The 13942-nt window shown below is 36.3% G+C and overlaps 1 protein-coding gene across 2 annotated transcripts in view; it reads left to right on the forward strand.

Annotated features, from left to right (window-relative positions):
* The first annotated feature begins 3233 nt into the window (after nucleotides 1-3233).
* Nucleotides 3234-13942, forward strand: part of MAP3K7CL (MAP3K7 C-terminal like) — a 40737-nt gene continuing 30028 nt past the window's right edge. Inside the window, exons 1-4 of one of the 2 annotated variants that reach the window (XM_087937541.1) lie at nucleotides 3234-3281; nucleotides 3716-3726; nucleotides 5296-5316; nucleotides 8994-9077. In XM_087937541.1, coding sequence (XP_087793667.1) covers nucleotides 5307-5316; nucleotides 8994-9077 — 94 coding nt within the window. In that variant the 5' untranslated portion in view covers nucleotides 3234-3281; nucleotides 3716-3726; nucleotides 5296-5306. Of the gene's footprint in view, nucleotides 3287-3715; nucleotides 3727-5295; nucleotides 5317-8968; nucleotides 9078-13942 lie in introns of both variants that reach the window. The other variant, XM_026700614.2, reaches the window with a different exon arrangement.

The raw sequence follows: 13942 nt of genomic DNA on the forward strand, positions 1-13942 counted from the left end.
CAGTGTACATGCATATTTCTAATTGAGAGATACTTTACAGCAAAATTTTTACCAATTTTATGTTTCTTCAAGATATGTAGAACTATAAACCTGATCATCTACATCAGGGGTGTCAAACTCAAGGCCTGCAGACTGGATCCGGCCCACAGTGTGCTTAGATCTGGCCCACGGGTCTGCCCTGAAAACAGTGAAGGATCAGCCTCTGGTGCCACTGCCAGCGAAAATGGAGCTTGGGAGGTCCATGTGTGGCCCACCTAGATTCCGTTTTCATCTGCCACAGCCTCTTGCAACCTTCTGCCAGAAAAAATGGAGCTCGGGGAGGCCGTATACTCCCAGAGCTCCATTTTCATTTGCAGAGGGCTGCAGGAGGCCGTCGCAGACAAAAATGGAGCATCGATGAGTGATTGGAGCCAAACACACCCACCCTGGCCATACCTCCCAGTCTCGCAAGGTCAAACACAACCCTGATGCAGCCCTCAACGAAATCGAGTTTGACACCCTTGATCTATATGCTAAGGAAAGCTGATGGCAATTAGTATCTAACAAATGTGGACAACAGCAATTTGTGGGAAATACAGGCTTCCATGTATTATTTTCAGGCTTCCATGTATTGTTTATGTTAGTATATGATAGCAATAGTTTTTTGTCCATGAGTTCAAAATAGACCCTGCTGCATCACTATGCTCTCCCTTGGATCAAAATACCATTTTTCTTTGCATGCATGGTAACTAGTCTCACAGTATTTTTCTCTATCTGTGTTTAGAGTATTTTTAAAGCTCATTTTTAGGCTAACACATCAAACATCATTTTAATGTCAATGAGATCATCTGCCTTACCAAAATGCTGCCAATACTAATGAGGTAAAAGCAGGGCAGTTAAATCAAAGGAAAACAGGTGTTTCTTAAATGTAAGATACTTCTTTTTATTTATACTGTATATTCCAGTTATTAATTTTTTCAGGCTAAGTTAATAAATGAATAAAGTTACAAGCTTGTTCTAACTCTAGTGTGTAAATAAGTTGTAATGTTTCTAATTCAGGGAATGATAACATTGGAATGTGTGATGACCAAAACATGATATGTTGTATATTAGTGAGATAAGTTTCATAATCCAAGCCACGATTGAAATAATTTTGCTTGGATACTAAATATTGAATGACTACAGTGCTTCAGCAAGAAACAGAACATTCCCATCCTTATGCCTAATGGGAAAAAAGTACGAATTTGCAACTTTTCTCTCTTTCCCATAGCAGAAGAGATTCTCATGTAATTACATTTACTATATTCATTTAGTTTTTAAAAAAATAACCTTTAAAAAAACTTTTAAAACTTCTATTGTTGAACATTCACAATTGCTCAAATTATTCAAAAGTCTTCTTTACTCTTTTGTTGAAGAAAAAATACTACTGCAAATGTTGACAAAGGACACATATAGCAACTAATTATATAATGTAGATTTCTATCTCAAAAGTAATAATAGAACAAGTCATTAACAATACATTAACAATAGAACAAGAGCAATACATTAACATTCCAAATCCTGATTGCCTCTCCATTAACAGAGCAATTGCAACTATTTGTTATTAATAATTTCCTGAAAAGTCTAGTATATCCATACCAAAAATGTATGTTATATTAATCTTATTTTAAGATCCAAATAAACTAATTTCACTTTTTTCAAAGCAATCTTCCACTTGGATATAAGAATCACACACGTCAGTTTATTTCCAGTTTAGCATCTTCATAGAGAAACTGATGCCTGTTGCTGAGATGAATGAAAAGAAAATGCAAATCAGTATATAAACTACAACAAATATGTAGCTTTTTAAAACACAGACATTTTTTTTCTTTTCAATCATATTCAGTTCTCAGGGTCTGCCCAAAGAAGTCTCCACAGTTTTCTTGGGAAGGTTTTTCAGAAGTGGCTCCCCATTGCTTCCTTCCCAGGGATAAGAGAAAGTGACTGGCCCAAGGTCATCCAACTGGCTTTTTTGCCTAAGGCAGTTCTCCCAGTTTCCAGCAACTTAATTTTTTGTTATAATACTTATAAACCAATTCCCAAAATAATTGAACAATTGGATCAAGAATTATAGAATTAGTGTTAGAACTATAAGGAAAGAAAATGTGGGCTAAAATACAAGATCATTAGATAGCAAAATTAAAATGAAATTATTAAAAGAAGCAACTTCTCAATAATAGACATTGTCCTGAATGTTTCAGAATTTATCAGGAAATATGGGACTTTTGTTATTCAAATTTGAATACTGTTTTTGAAAGCAGAAATATCTATCTATCCATCTATCTCCAAATCACTTGACTACATTTTCAATAGTTCTAACATTCCTAAGCAAAACAATTACCTATAAGCAGTATATTTTAGGGAAATACAGTGTATAACTTCCCTTCAAAACCAAGATAATGTTATTCCAAAACATCTGCAAATGGGGGCTACTGTAATTGGACTGCAAAATCCTGGCAACCAATAGACAACAGCAGAGATAAATAGAACACTCTAATTCTCTTCTCTGTGTAGATGTAAATCTGATTTGGGCATCCCAGGTTTGATTGCCCTAGGTGAATATGCTTAGGACAATCAAGGTTCTAATATCCACTTACTGTCTTCTTTAGTGCTATAAAGTCTACGTTCTAATTTACTGGACAGTACAGTATTGCTTGACATCTCCAAGAGTTGTCAAGAAAACGGCTAGTCCTGTTGCTTGGCTTGACTGTAGCAGTGAGTTTACTTGCTGCTTGTTCAAATTGGCAACCTCATCCCAGGCTGATAGGAGCAGCAGACATTTTTGCTGACTGGAGTCAGGCTATCTTTTCCAGTTTGCTGGAATAGACACAGACACTGATTGGGTCATGCTGAAAACATTCCAGTCCCATGAAGCAAGTCAGTTTGTATTTTAGGTTTGGCAGGACTAATGAATTAAACATCTTGGCCTCCAGACAATTGGCTACTTTAATACGGTTCCTGAAAAAGGGGGGGGGGTGCTCAGGAAGCATGACAATGCTGTAATCTTTCATTGCAGGGAAGGGAAGGGACAGTGGAATTGGGACGGAAAACAGAAAAGGGTGGTCCTGAGGGCGTAAAAAGCCTATGAGAAGTTCAGGTAGCAGCATGTTGTCCTGACAGCTGTTTCAGCTTCTCAGACCTTGTCAGTTCACTGCTATGTAGCAGGTGCAGCCTTTTCTTTTCCTGAATCTTTACTCCATAAAGGCAACAACAAGTCAAGGCAGAGGCTGGCCCTGGATTTATACAAGTGCAGACACCACTAAGTGAGGTAAGGCAACAGGTGTGAAAACTGGACTAACTGATTGAGTTGTAACCACACTTGGGTTCAGGAGCTGAAGTTTTTTAGATATAAGCAAAGTGCATGCAGACTCACAAATAAGCCAACTAAAGAGACGTTTCCTAAATGACTGTTTCAGACATAGAATACCACAATCAAAGCTTTCTGTCTTTCACAAAAGAAGAAATCAAGATGTATGCTTGAAGCAGTTTTATTTAGTTCCTCATTTTAGATGATATATGTACATTATACCTTCGCTCTGTTCTTTCTCTAGCTTCCGTTTGCTTTATTTTTCTAAGAGGAAAACCTTGGATAGATGTATACTATTTATATTAGAGAAAAATAAATCTGTACTGTACAGATCTCTTGGGAAAGCTTAAAAATGGATATTTGAAAATCCTTTTATGGCTTTATTAAAAGAAAAGAACTTGGTATGATTTATTCCAAGTTTCTGGCTAAAATCTTTGTGTTTTTTAAAACCATTTAACAGTACAATATTTTCTAATAATTAATTTAATTAAAGATAAAATTCATGTAGTACTTTTATGTTTATTTTTACTTTTTGGTAAGCCACATATTTAATGGAATAAATTAGAGGCTACATTTGTAGCATCTGTGAAGCTTCCATCTGGAATATGAAGTCATAGTAAACTAGACTTTGTATTCACTGAATAGAAAAGCAAAACATATTTTTTTCTAAACTAAACGTGATATATGAGGTTTTCTTCTTACAGCTTGAAGTCTAGCATTGTATTTTGGATAAAGATCGTTAATCCAAATTTTGTTTATATAATTTTATCTAAAGTATGACAGTTCACATATTTATTTGAATTTTATTTTATTTGCAAGACTAGCAAAGTAAAAAAAAAATCAAACTATTTTCGGAATCAACAGGATCTAATACTCTTTTATTTAGCATCTTTGTCTGATTTAGGTGTTAATATTCCAGTACCTAACATGTAAGGGCAGCAAAAATTCAGAAACCAATCAGTAGCACAAAGATATATGGAACGCTAATTATTTCTTTCCATCTAGCATCAGGTTGAATTTTGGCAAGTTAAGTATAGTATCAGTATTTGGGGGTGCGTGGGGGAAGGGGGACATCAACAATCTACTTTAAAATCACTGTAGCACTAGTTATTTGTTAGGCACAAAAAGATTTAGCTTGAGGCAATAAAATAATATATATTGTGTTATACTAAGTAGTATAATATACTATGAGATGATTTATATAATTGAAAAATGTCAAATGTATTATTTCTCCAGTATGTACAAATTATATTAGCATATTATCTTGAAATGAATGACAAAGATTCCTGGATTAAGAATACAGTTAATTTTTTTTACACAATCAGATGCAAGGTAAATTGGAAATTATATATACATTGTGTCATGTTCAATTTTTATTCAATTTACATCTTACCAATAAACCAGTTTTAGTTCTATTTTAAATTTTTACCTGTATAGCAATACCACTTAGAATTATGTACCACTTCACAGTGCTTTACAGCCCTCTCTAAGCAGTTTATAGAGTCAGCATATTGTCCCCAATAATCTGGCAGAGGTGGGATTCTACCAGTTTGGACCAGTTCTATAGAACCAGTTGTTATGATTCTGCACAGTTCGGACAACTGGAAAATTGTGCCCCTGGCTGGCCCCGCCCCTCTCCTCCCCACCCAGTCAGTCCTTATCACGCATGTGCAACATTGCGTGCATGCCCAACATCGCTGACTGCGTTCTTCCCCACCTGGTCACTCCTTAAAGTATTTCTCTTTTTTTCCTCTCCCAACGATCAGCTGTTCCTATGATCAATTGTGCCAGGATTCCCCTCGCTTACTTACTGCTTCGCCCAGGAGGCTTCCCTGAGGCCCAGAAGGTCCCAAAATGGAGTGCAGGGGGATGCTGCGTGTCCCCCCCATGCTCCATTTTTTTCCTTCCTGAGCCGCAGGGAAGCCTTCTGGGAGCAAAAACACCCCCCAGGAGGCTTCCCTGAGGCCCAGAAGGCCCCAAAATGGGGGGAGGCTTTCTGCCAAAACAAGAAGAAGCCATGCCTACCCAGTCACATGATCATGTCCACTTAGCCAAGTCCACTTAGCCATGCTCACAGAACTGGTTGTTACAAAATTTGAATCCCACCCCTGCAATCTGGGTCCTCATTTTACCAGTCGTGGAAGGATGGAATCCTGCTCCATGAAAAGCTATCTGTTACTATAACAATAGCTATCCTATCTGAGCTGGAAAGGAATACACAATAATTATGCACTGTCATTTTTTGCTATTGAGATTTTTTTTTTTAGACTTATTCTATCAAAACAGTAGAGAAAGCTATACACGATTACATTCTGACACCAGTGAAATTGCAGTGGCCCGGTTAACATAGATTTTCCAGAGGGGGGGGACTTGCACTTTTATGGATATAAAAGCATAGTTGATATTCAATGATGGAGCAATATATAGGGTAATATATTTAAAACATATTTCACACAACAATTATAGCAGTACCAATTGCATGGATGACACAGTTTCCAAGACAAGCTTAAACTAAGATTAAGTTGTTACAATTTTAAATTGTATCTCAAAAACTCTTCCTCCCTTCCTTCCGAAGAAATATTTTGGGGTTTACTTAAATATCTAGCCTTTTCCATATACTTCTCCTTTCCTGAAAAAGAGTACGTCTTGATATCAAGGTGAAAGTATACTTTTTCAACCCCTTTCTTTTTAGATCCAGGAAACCTCACCACTTTGGAAATGCTTCTTGTTTTATGTGGTTGGAGTGTTCCTGAAGCTGCCTGATCTGGCAACTGTGATATTTGCTCTAGTGATTTGCCATTACAATTATAGTAAAGTGTCGCATGGGGATGTCTTAAAAGAGATTGGGAAATTACAGCAGGTTCAAAATGCAGCAGCAAGACTCTTCTCAGGTACATCTTGGTGAGAACATATTTTATTTACTCTGCCGAAGCTGCATTGGCTCCCAACTGATTTCCAGATCAAATTCAGTGTGCTTGTTATTACTATAAATCCTTAAACAGTTGAGAGTCAGCCTAGCTTATAGAACAGTCCTCCATAATGGCGGCGGTCTGAGAGCTATGGTCTTCAGACAAAGGTGCTGCCTTAGAAGCCTCTAAGGTTTGGAGACAATCATTACATGATCAGTCTCCCTTTAGGCTTACTTTGTTGGAAGCACTGCAGAATATAGTTTTGTAAAATAAGCAGATGTGACAGACCAGTCTGGATATCAAAGCATCAGATATGATGTAAAGGCTTCAATATAAACTCACTCAGTTTCATATACAATTTATCTCTCTCCATCTGTCTGACTGGACTAAATTTTGTTTAGAAATTAAAACTGGAAGAGTGTACTGCCATCACTTTACAATTACCAATTGCAAAATAAAATTACAATATGATGAGTGGGTAAATGATAGAGTATTAGAGATTTTCCTACCTCCATTGTTTCCAGTTGTATTTTGTTTTGTGTTTTGCAGAAATCTGTTGAATTGAGAGAGGGCAGGCAAAATATTCTCTATAGGTTTTCTCTTCATCACCTGTGACCAGGCTAAATAATTTTCTTTTAAAAATAGAAGTCTGGGAAAGTGGATTGTGGAGAAAGAATAGCTGGGCACCTGCCCATCTGTTTTCAAGGATATGCCTGTGGAGGGAGAACAAGGAGATACTTAGACTGGACTTTTTTTTAGAACTATCAAGAACTATGGTTATCTGTAAGGATCAACATATGGCTTACCACTCATTTTGTGACAGTGTAGCCAGGAATGAGTATCAGTTGAAAGTACCTGTGCAGGAAAAGCTTTAGTTGCAGATAGTCAATTTCTTGTGATGCCAGTCAAAAAGTCATTTACCAGGTGTGTTCTCTCTCTCACACCATAATTCCCATTGTAACTTGTTGTGGTTGTAAATCTGACCCAATTTATGACAACTTTTACAAACGTCATGAAGCAAATCACATAGTCATTACATGAATCCAACTTCTCCACTGGTGTTTTTTTTTTCCTGGAAATCAACAAAAAAGTTGCATATTGTGATCACTTGAGCACAGGATGCTGCAACTGGTCATAAATGCAAGCTAGTTGCCAAGCGCCCCAACTGCGATCATATGAACATGGGATGATATGACAGTCATAAATGAAAGTACAGGTGGTAAATCCTTTTTTTCAAGGCTGCTGTAACACTGAACCATTGTTAATCAATCATAAGTCGAGGATTATCTATAAGCTTCCCCATGACTCCGTCCAGCATCAGTTAAAATAAAAAATGTAGCTCCACTTAGGAGTTAGGAAGAAGAGTTATTTTTTTTATTATAAGTCACTGTTGGCATATACATTATAATTAACCCTACTGATATTGCATAAAAAGTAGTGTTAGTTCATGGTAGCTCCAAATCAGAAGGATTTGGTAACTTTTTTTCAGATTAATTTTTGTTTAAAAGGATGTGTTTTCATCTCATGAGAATTATTCTGTGGTTTCCTACATCTTGTACTAAAGTAACCATGATAAAGCACAATGAAAGCGCATAATTTACATAGGAATTAAAGGCTGTGATCACGGCTTATCCACAGATCAGCTTAACCTAGTAACCTCGTTTTTGGAATGGTGTTCTAGAAAAGCTATGCTAGCTGTCTGCATAGTATATTGTAGATTTGAAATGTCATAAGCATTTTGTTTAGCAAGCTCCTATCATTCAGAATTAATACAAGTTAGTTGTTCTCATGCAGTTTGTTATCTATTATAGTTGCATCTATTTACATGCATGCCCATAATACTATTCCCTTTTGGGAACATTATGCAAATAGAAAATCACTCCCTCAAAAGACGTAAGGTAAGAAAAAGCTACGTGAATAACATCCATGTTGCCCATCTCCATTCTGCCCTTGATTCTACCACATTCTATGGTGAAAGTCAGTTTAACAGCTGCTAGATTGCATTCATTGACTCAGATTACACTTTGTGCTAAACTTACTATGGTGGTTTGTTTTAATCTTTGCCTCCATAGTAGAGTTCAAAGTTAAAACAAGTCAACTGCATCAGCACAATGATTCATAGTCTTTTTTTTAAAGAATATATGAATACATATTCATTAACAGAAGACCAAAAATTTAAAAAGCATAATTCACAGAATTTGATGAGATCAGCACTTCCATTTAATTCAAATACTAGCATTAGAATTATATCTGCCACTGTCACTTGATACAGCAGTCTAATTAACAGTTGCTGGAGACAACTGCTTTATTCTGTCTAATGATAGGCTAATCTAGAAAAAAATCTGATTCATCTGTCTTTAATTTTGTGAAAAAATAATAACACCAGAGATCATTGTGGGAGAAAGGGACAGACTTGTATAAGCCAATCAAACTTGCTCATGATCATCACACATAGCACAATTCTATAATTTAAATAGACCCTCTGTTATTAAAGCAAACCTTTTCTGCATTTTCAAATCTCTCTATTTTGCATTTGAATATAACACGATATTATTGGGGCATAATTTCATTCTTGAAAAGAAAATCATATGCTGAGACAGCATCTGAAATTGTTGAAAAATCTAGATAGAAATCGCTAGTTGAACATAATTTAAAGCATGTTATAGGAACATATCTGAAATGCACCAATAATGAATTTGCATGACCTATAAAAAATTGCTATTTTATTCTCTAGGTGAAACATACAACTAGACGCATAGGTTCGAGTGCCCACATGATCACCACAGCAAGGGTACCTGCTGATAAACGGATACGAATTGCCTTCAGTCTAAATGATTCACCAGGTAATAGTATACAGAAATATTCTTTTGCTTGCCTTTGTTTCTTCCAATTATATTGTCTTTACTCTTCAAAGGAGTATTTGATTTTTCTTAGGTGGTTGAAATTATTTTCTCTCTAAACATGGGGGCAGTATTCAGTGTGTTTAAAGAAGTTTTCTGTAGTATTATTTAGAACATTATATTCAACTCTAAATTTTCTGAAATGTTTAAATGTATACTTTTTAACCACTATTTTTTTAAGGTGGGATCAATATCAGTACTTAAAAATATATCATTTTTACCCAAGTCCAAAAATCCATCTATTGGAAGGTCCTTTCCCTCATGATAAGAATTGTTGGGGACAAATCCTGTAAGGAAGGCCAAGCTGAAACACTGGAGAGTCCCATGCTTGAAAGTGGAATTTGCAAGTAGCCTAAATCCAACTTTCAGACAGAACACCATTATGGATATTTAATATGTCCAGATATGATTTTAAAAAGACAGTTAAATATAAATAAACCATGTGAAGTATACCAATGAAAACGTTTGTAAAAAGTATTTTAAGAAAAATTTATGAATAAAAAAGCAAGTCATACAGTATCCTATGGATGTTTAGCAGTAAGTTAGGAGTACCTGACTTGAACTGCTACTATTTAGACTGCCACTATGGGGCAGTGAAAAATAGCCACAGAACCCTTAACTTTTTGTTGCCCTCTGGTAATTTAGTTTAGGCAGTCCAGGTGCCCTAAATACTTGGTAACATTTGACTCTCTAGTAAGAGTGTTTAAGATTGTAGCAACAATGTAATGGTCTGCAGAAAATTTAGTATTGTTTTCTGCCATCAGCTTTCCAGTCTTTAACTATACCATAAACTAGCAACTCAGCACTGCAAAATTTGCTTGTTATAGAAAGGTGGTCACATGTTGGACCTCCTTTCTGACAAAAAGAGTACTATGTGCCATGGAACTGGCACTCATTCATCTACTTTTATTTCAGTTGGATTCAACTTGCACCAGATTAAACTCCACAGGGGTAATATCTGTTGTGACATGTGAATCTGGGGCTCTTTTCTAACTGAACATTATATATATATTTACCATTTTCAAGAAGACAGTTATTAACACATCACTACACTTTAAATAAATCAGTTATGATTCCTGTTCAAATATGATTACTATTTGGTTCATAAACAAAAAAGTAAGAAAACTTTTTGTAGTAGTTCTTCTGCTATATCTAATAAATCTTAAATCATAATATTCCATGCCTAATCAAGAGGATACCAATACCATATTTATATAATGACCTTCTGTCAAGGAAAAAAAACCCTCTCAGGCACGTGTTTATTTAAAACATTTATCAATGTAGGTGTTAAAGAAAAAGGCTTTTAAGATAAAGAATTGCAGTGGTGCAGTGGTTAGAGTGCAGTATTGCAGGCTACATCTATTGACTGCCGGCTACCTGCAATTTGGCAGTTCAAATCTCACCAAGCTCAGGGTTGAGTCAGTCTTCCATCCTTCTGAGGTTGGTAAAATGAGGACCCAGATTGCTGGGGGCAATATGGTGAGTCTGTAAACCGCTTAGAGAGGGCTGTAAAAGCATTATATGTGAAGCAGTATATAAGCCTAAGTGCTATTGCTATTGAATAGGGATGCAATAGCTCAGCGGTAAAGTACACTGAGCTTGTCAGCTGGAAAGCTGACAACCAGGTTCCTGAGTGGGTTCCCATTTCTTGCCCGATCTTCTTCCCATGTAGCATTTTGAAAGTATGCAAATGCGAATAGATAAATATATACCACTTTGTGGGATGGTAACAGGATTCCATGCGGCTTGGCAAATAGTTATGCTGGCCACATGACCATGGAAATGTCTTTGGACAACACTGGCTCCCTCGGCTAAGAAATGGAGATGAGTACCGTCCTCTAGACCTGGACATAACTGGACAGGGGAAATCTTTATCTTTTGAATAGGACTTCAAATATTCATTCTTCATTCAGCAAAGATAACATATTTTTCTTATATTCTCTCATACATAAAAGTCAGGGATGGGATTCAAATTTTTTAACAACCAGTTCTGTGGGTGTGGCTTAGTTGGTGGGTGTGGCTTGGTGGTCATGTGACTGGCTGGATGTGGCCAAGTCAACATCACTCACATTGAGGCACGCATTTCCTCACCTCGCCTATCATGACTGTGGGGATGCTGCAACAGTTGTAAGTGTGAAAAATGGTCATGTCACTTTTTTCAGTGCCATTGTAACTTTGAATGGTCACTCCACACAAGCAAAGTACCAGCAAAGGAGGAAAAATAACTCCAGAGAAGTTCCTGAGATAGGAAGTCTAGTCCTGCCAAGAATATAATAAGGATTACTCAAGAGGCAGTTTCTGTAAGCAACACCAGAATGTTTACTTCCTGCCTTCCTTACAGGATTAGGCCAGTAATTTCTTCTAACAACTGGTTCTCCGAACTGGTTAGAATGTTAACAACCAGTTCTAGTGAATAGGTGCGAACCTATAGAATCCCACCCCTGATAAAAGTGTCTATATATTCATGCAAATATGTATGGATTTATCATATTCCTTCACTTGTCAGTTGAGCCAGGACCAGTTCCCCAATAGGAAAAAAAAAGTTATATTAAGCAGCAGTTGCTGGCAGATGCAGCAAGATACTGGAAAGGAAGCTTCTGGGCCAAGAAGCTTGCTTTGCATGATTCTTGGTCCTGGGCAGCCATCCCCTGTGCTGAAAACAAATTCAAATGTCAATCACAGTTGGGACTGGAATTTCCATCACTAAATGATATGGTCATTAAATAAGCCATGCTCGATTTTACAACCTTTTTTGTTGCTGTCATTAAGTGAAATTGGTTTTCCCCATTGACTTTTCTTATTGGAAGCCAGCTGGGGAGGTTGTAGCTGTCATAATAAATGCATGCCAATTGCCAAGCACTCAGATTTTAGCCACATGACCAGGAGATCATTGTGATGATTGTAAGTACAAGAACTATCATAAGTCCCTTTTTTCAGCCCCACTGTAAATGGTTGTAAGTCAAGGACTACATGTAAGGACTTCAAGATCAATTTTGGACAGAAATAGAGCTTTGTATAAGCAAGCCATACTCAAACATAAAACCGAAGCTCTGTCAGTACTTACTGCAAACACTACTGTGTGTTTTGTTTTAACAAGCCAGTTTTGGGATTGTCTAGAAAACAAGAACAGGTGAGATAGTGATCCAAGTTAGGTTGCAAGTATAAAACTGGAGGCCTGCCCAACCATACTTCTGACTTTGCTCATTATTTCCCTTATGCAAGCAAACTGTCAATACTTGCTGTTGGCTTTTCTTGGGTAATCTAGCTATTGACTTGTGTAGGCAAAGCAGGGATAAGTTATGGCAGAGACTCATATGTGCAAGTTGCCCCCAAACCCAACAACCTTCTCAAATTATGATTTTGTAAGGATTTGGGGTCCACTGTTTGAAAATCCCTAGCTTAGCATGTGTTAGGTGAAGTAACCATTATCTCTGAATGTCATAATGCAATTTCTTAAGAGTCCGTTTTCCACATTAATGATTAATTCTGTAGTACTTAGGTTGGAAAAACTAAACAGCAAACCTCAAAATAGTTTAAAAAACAACAACAGCTAATTGGCCTTATAGCTTTTGATAGTAGCAAAATAAGGCCCATTATAAGAAATGTATGATGCTATACAATATACTATCAGTACACTAAAACTGTTTTTTGTACTATTGAGGTATCTGTTTATGAAGTTTACAAGTAAGCAGTATATATCTGTTTAAAAGAAAGAGTTGATACACAAATCTTTGTATGAAATGGATAAAGAACTATAGACTGATAGGATGGAAGTCTGGTTTGAGATTTGAATGGGAGGCCTTTACATTTATAAAACATATAAATTACAGAAACTTTTTCTGAGTAGCACATCTTGTGGCATATTCCTCATATTCCTCATATTGCCAAAACAACCTTTAGCCCCTATGTAGTTTTGATCCTTGACAATTACCAGTCAAATATTATTGCAGCAGCTGTCCCATTAAGGAGACTGAGTCATGCTTCTTAGTTCCTTTTGGCTTTTCTATGATTCATCTTTCTTCTTTTAGAACAATAGTCTTTCTTTTGGAGAAAAAAAAGTGTAGGAGGCTACTGGCATGTAACGCAAAATATGTGCATTCAAATATGAACATAAATTGTTAAGCTTAAATACTTTTGAATACTTTCATTGAGATACAGACAGATAAAACATTAATTTTGCATAAGCCATTTTTGTTGTGGCTATTTTTCAGTAGTTGCTACAGGGACAGGAAGATAAAATTAAATGTTTCCTCAACTACCATCATTTCAGTGCAAATGTTTTATACCTGCTTCATTAGCCACAGGTTTTCATCTGTGGCTAATAGGAATCAGAGGGTTTAATTTTCATAAGATTATAACAGAGAGGAAAAAAGTAAACTTTTGTCTTAATTTCTTCATTCATCGTTGTGCTCTCACGTTATATTTAAATGTTTGATAGTATACATATTGTATATTAATTTATTTGTTAGATTTATATTCTGCCCTTCTTGAAATATAGTACATAGCTCTCTTTTCTTTAACTAGCGTGAAGTCAGCAAATGAGAAGAATGGGGAATTTGAACCCGAAGCTTCTTGTCCTTGAGCTATACCTTAATCACAGCATTTCAACTATTATTTTCATTTAACTAGAATTACCATATTGGAACTGCAAAAAGAAAAAAAGGAGAACCATTAGTTAAGAAGCAAAGACAGTGTTTAATGTATTATTTTTGTGCTGTTTAGTTGTTGCTATATTTTAGTCAATGGGGAAGCAGGTAGGAGGTCACAAAGGGTGACCATGTGACATACTTATTTAATGTTCAACAGTG

This window comes from Pseudonaja textilis, chromosome 7, assembly GCF_049901715.1.
Source record: "Pseudonaja textilis isolate UNSWEBS1 chromosome 7, rPseTex1.2, whole genome shotgun sequence".
Lineage (NCBI taxonomy): Eukaryota > Metazoa > Chordata > Lepidosauria > Squamata > Elapidae > Pseudonaja > Pseudonaja textilis.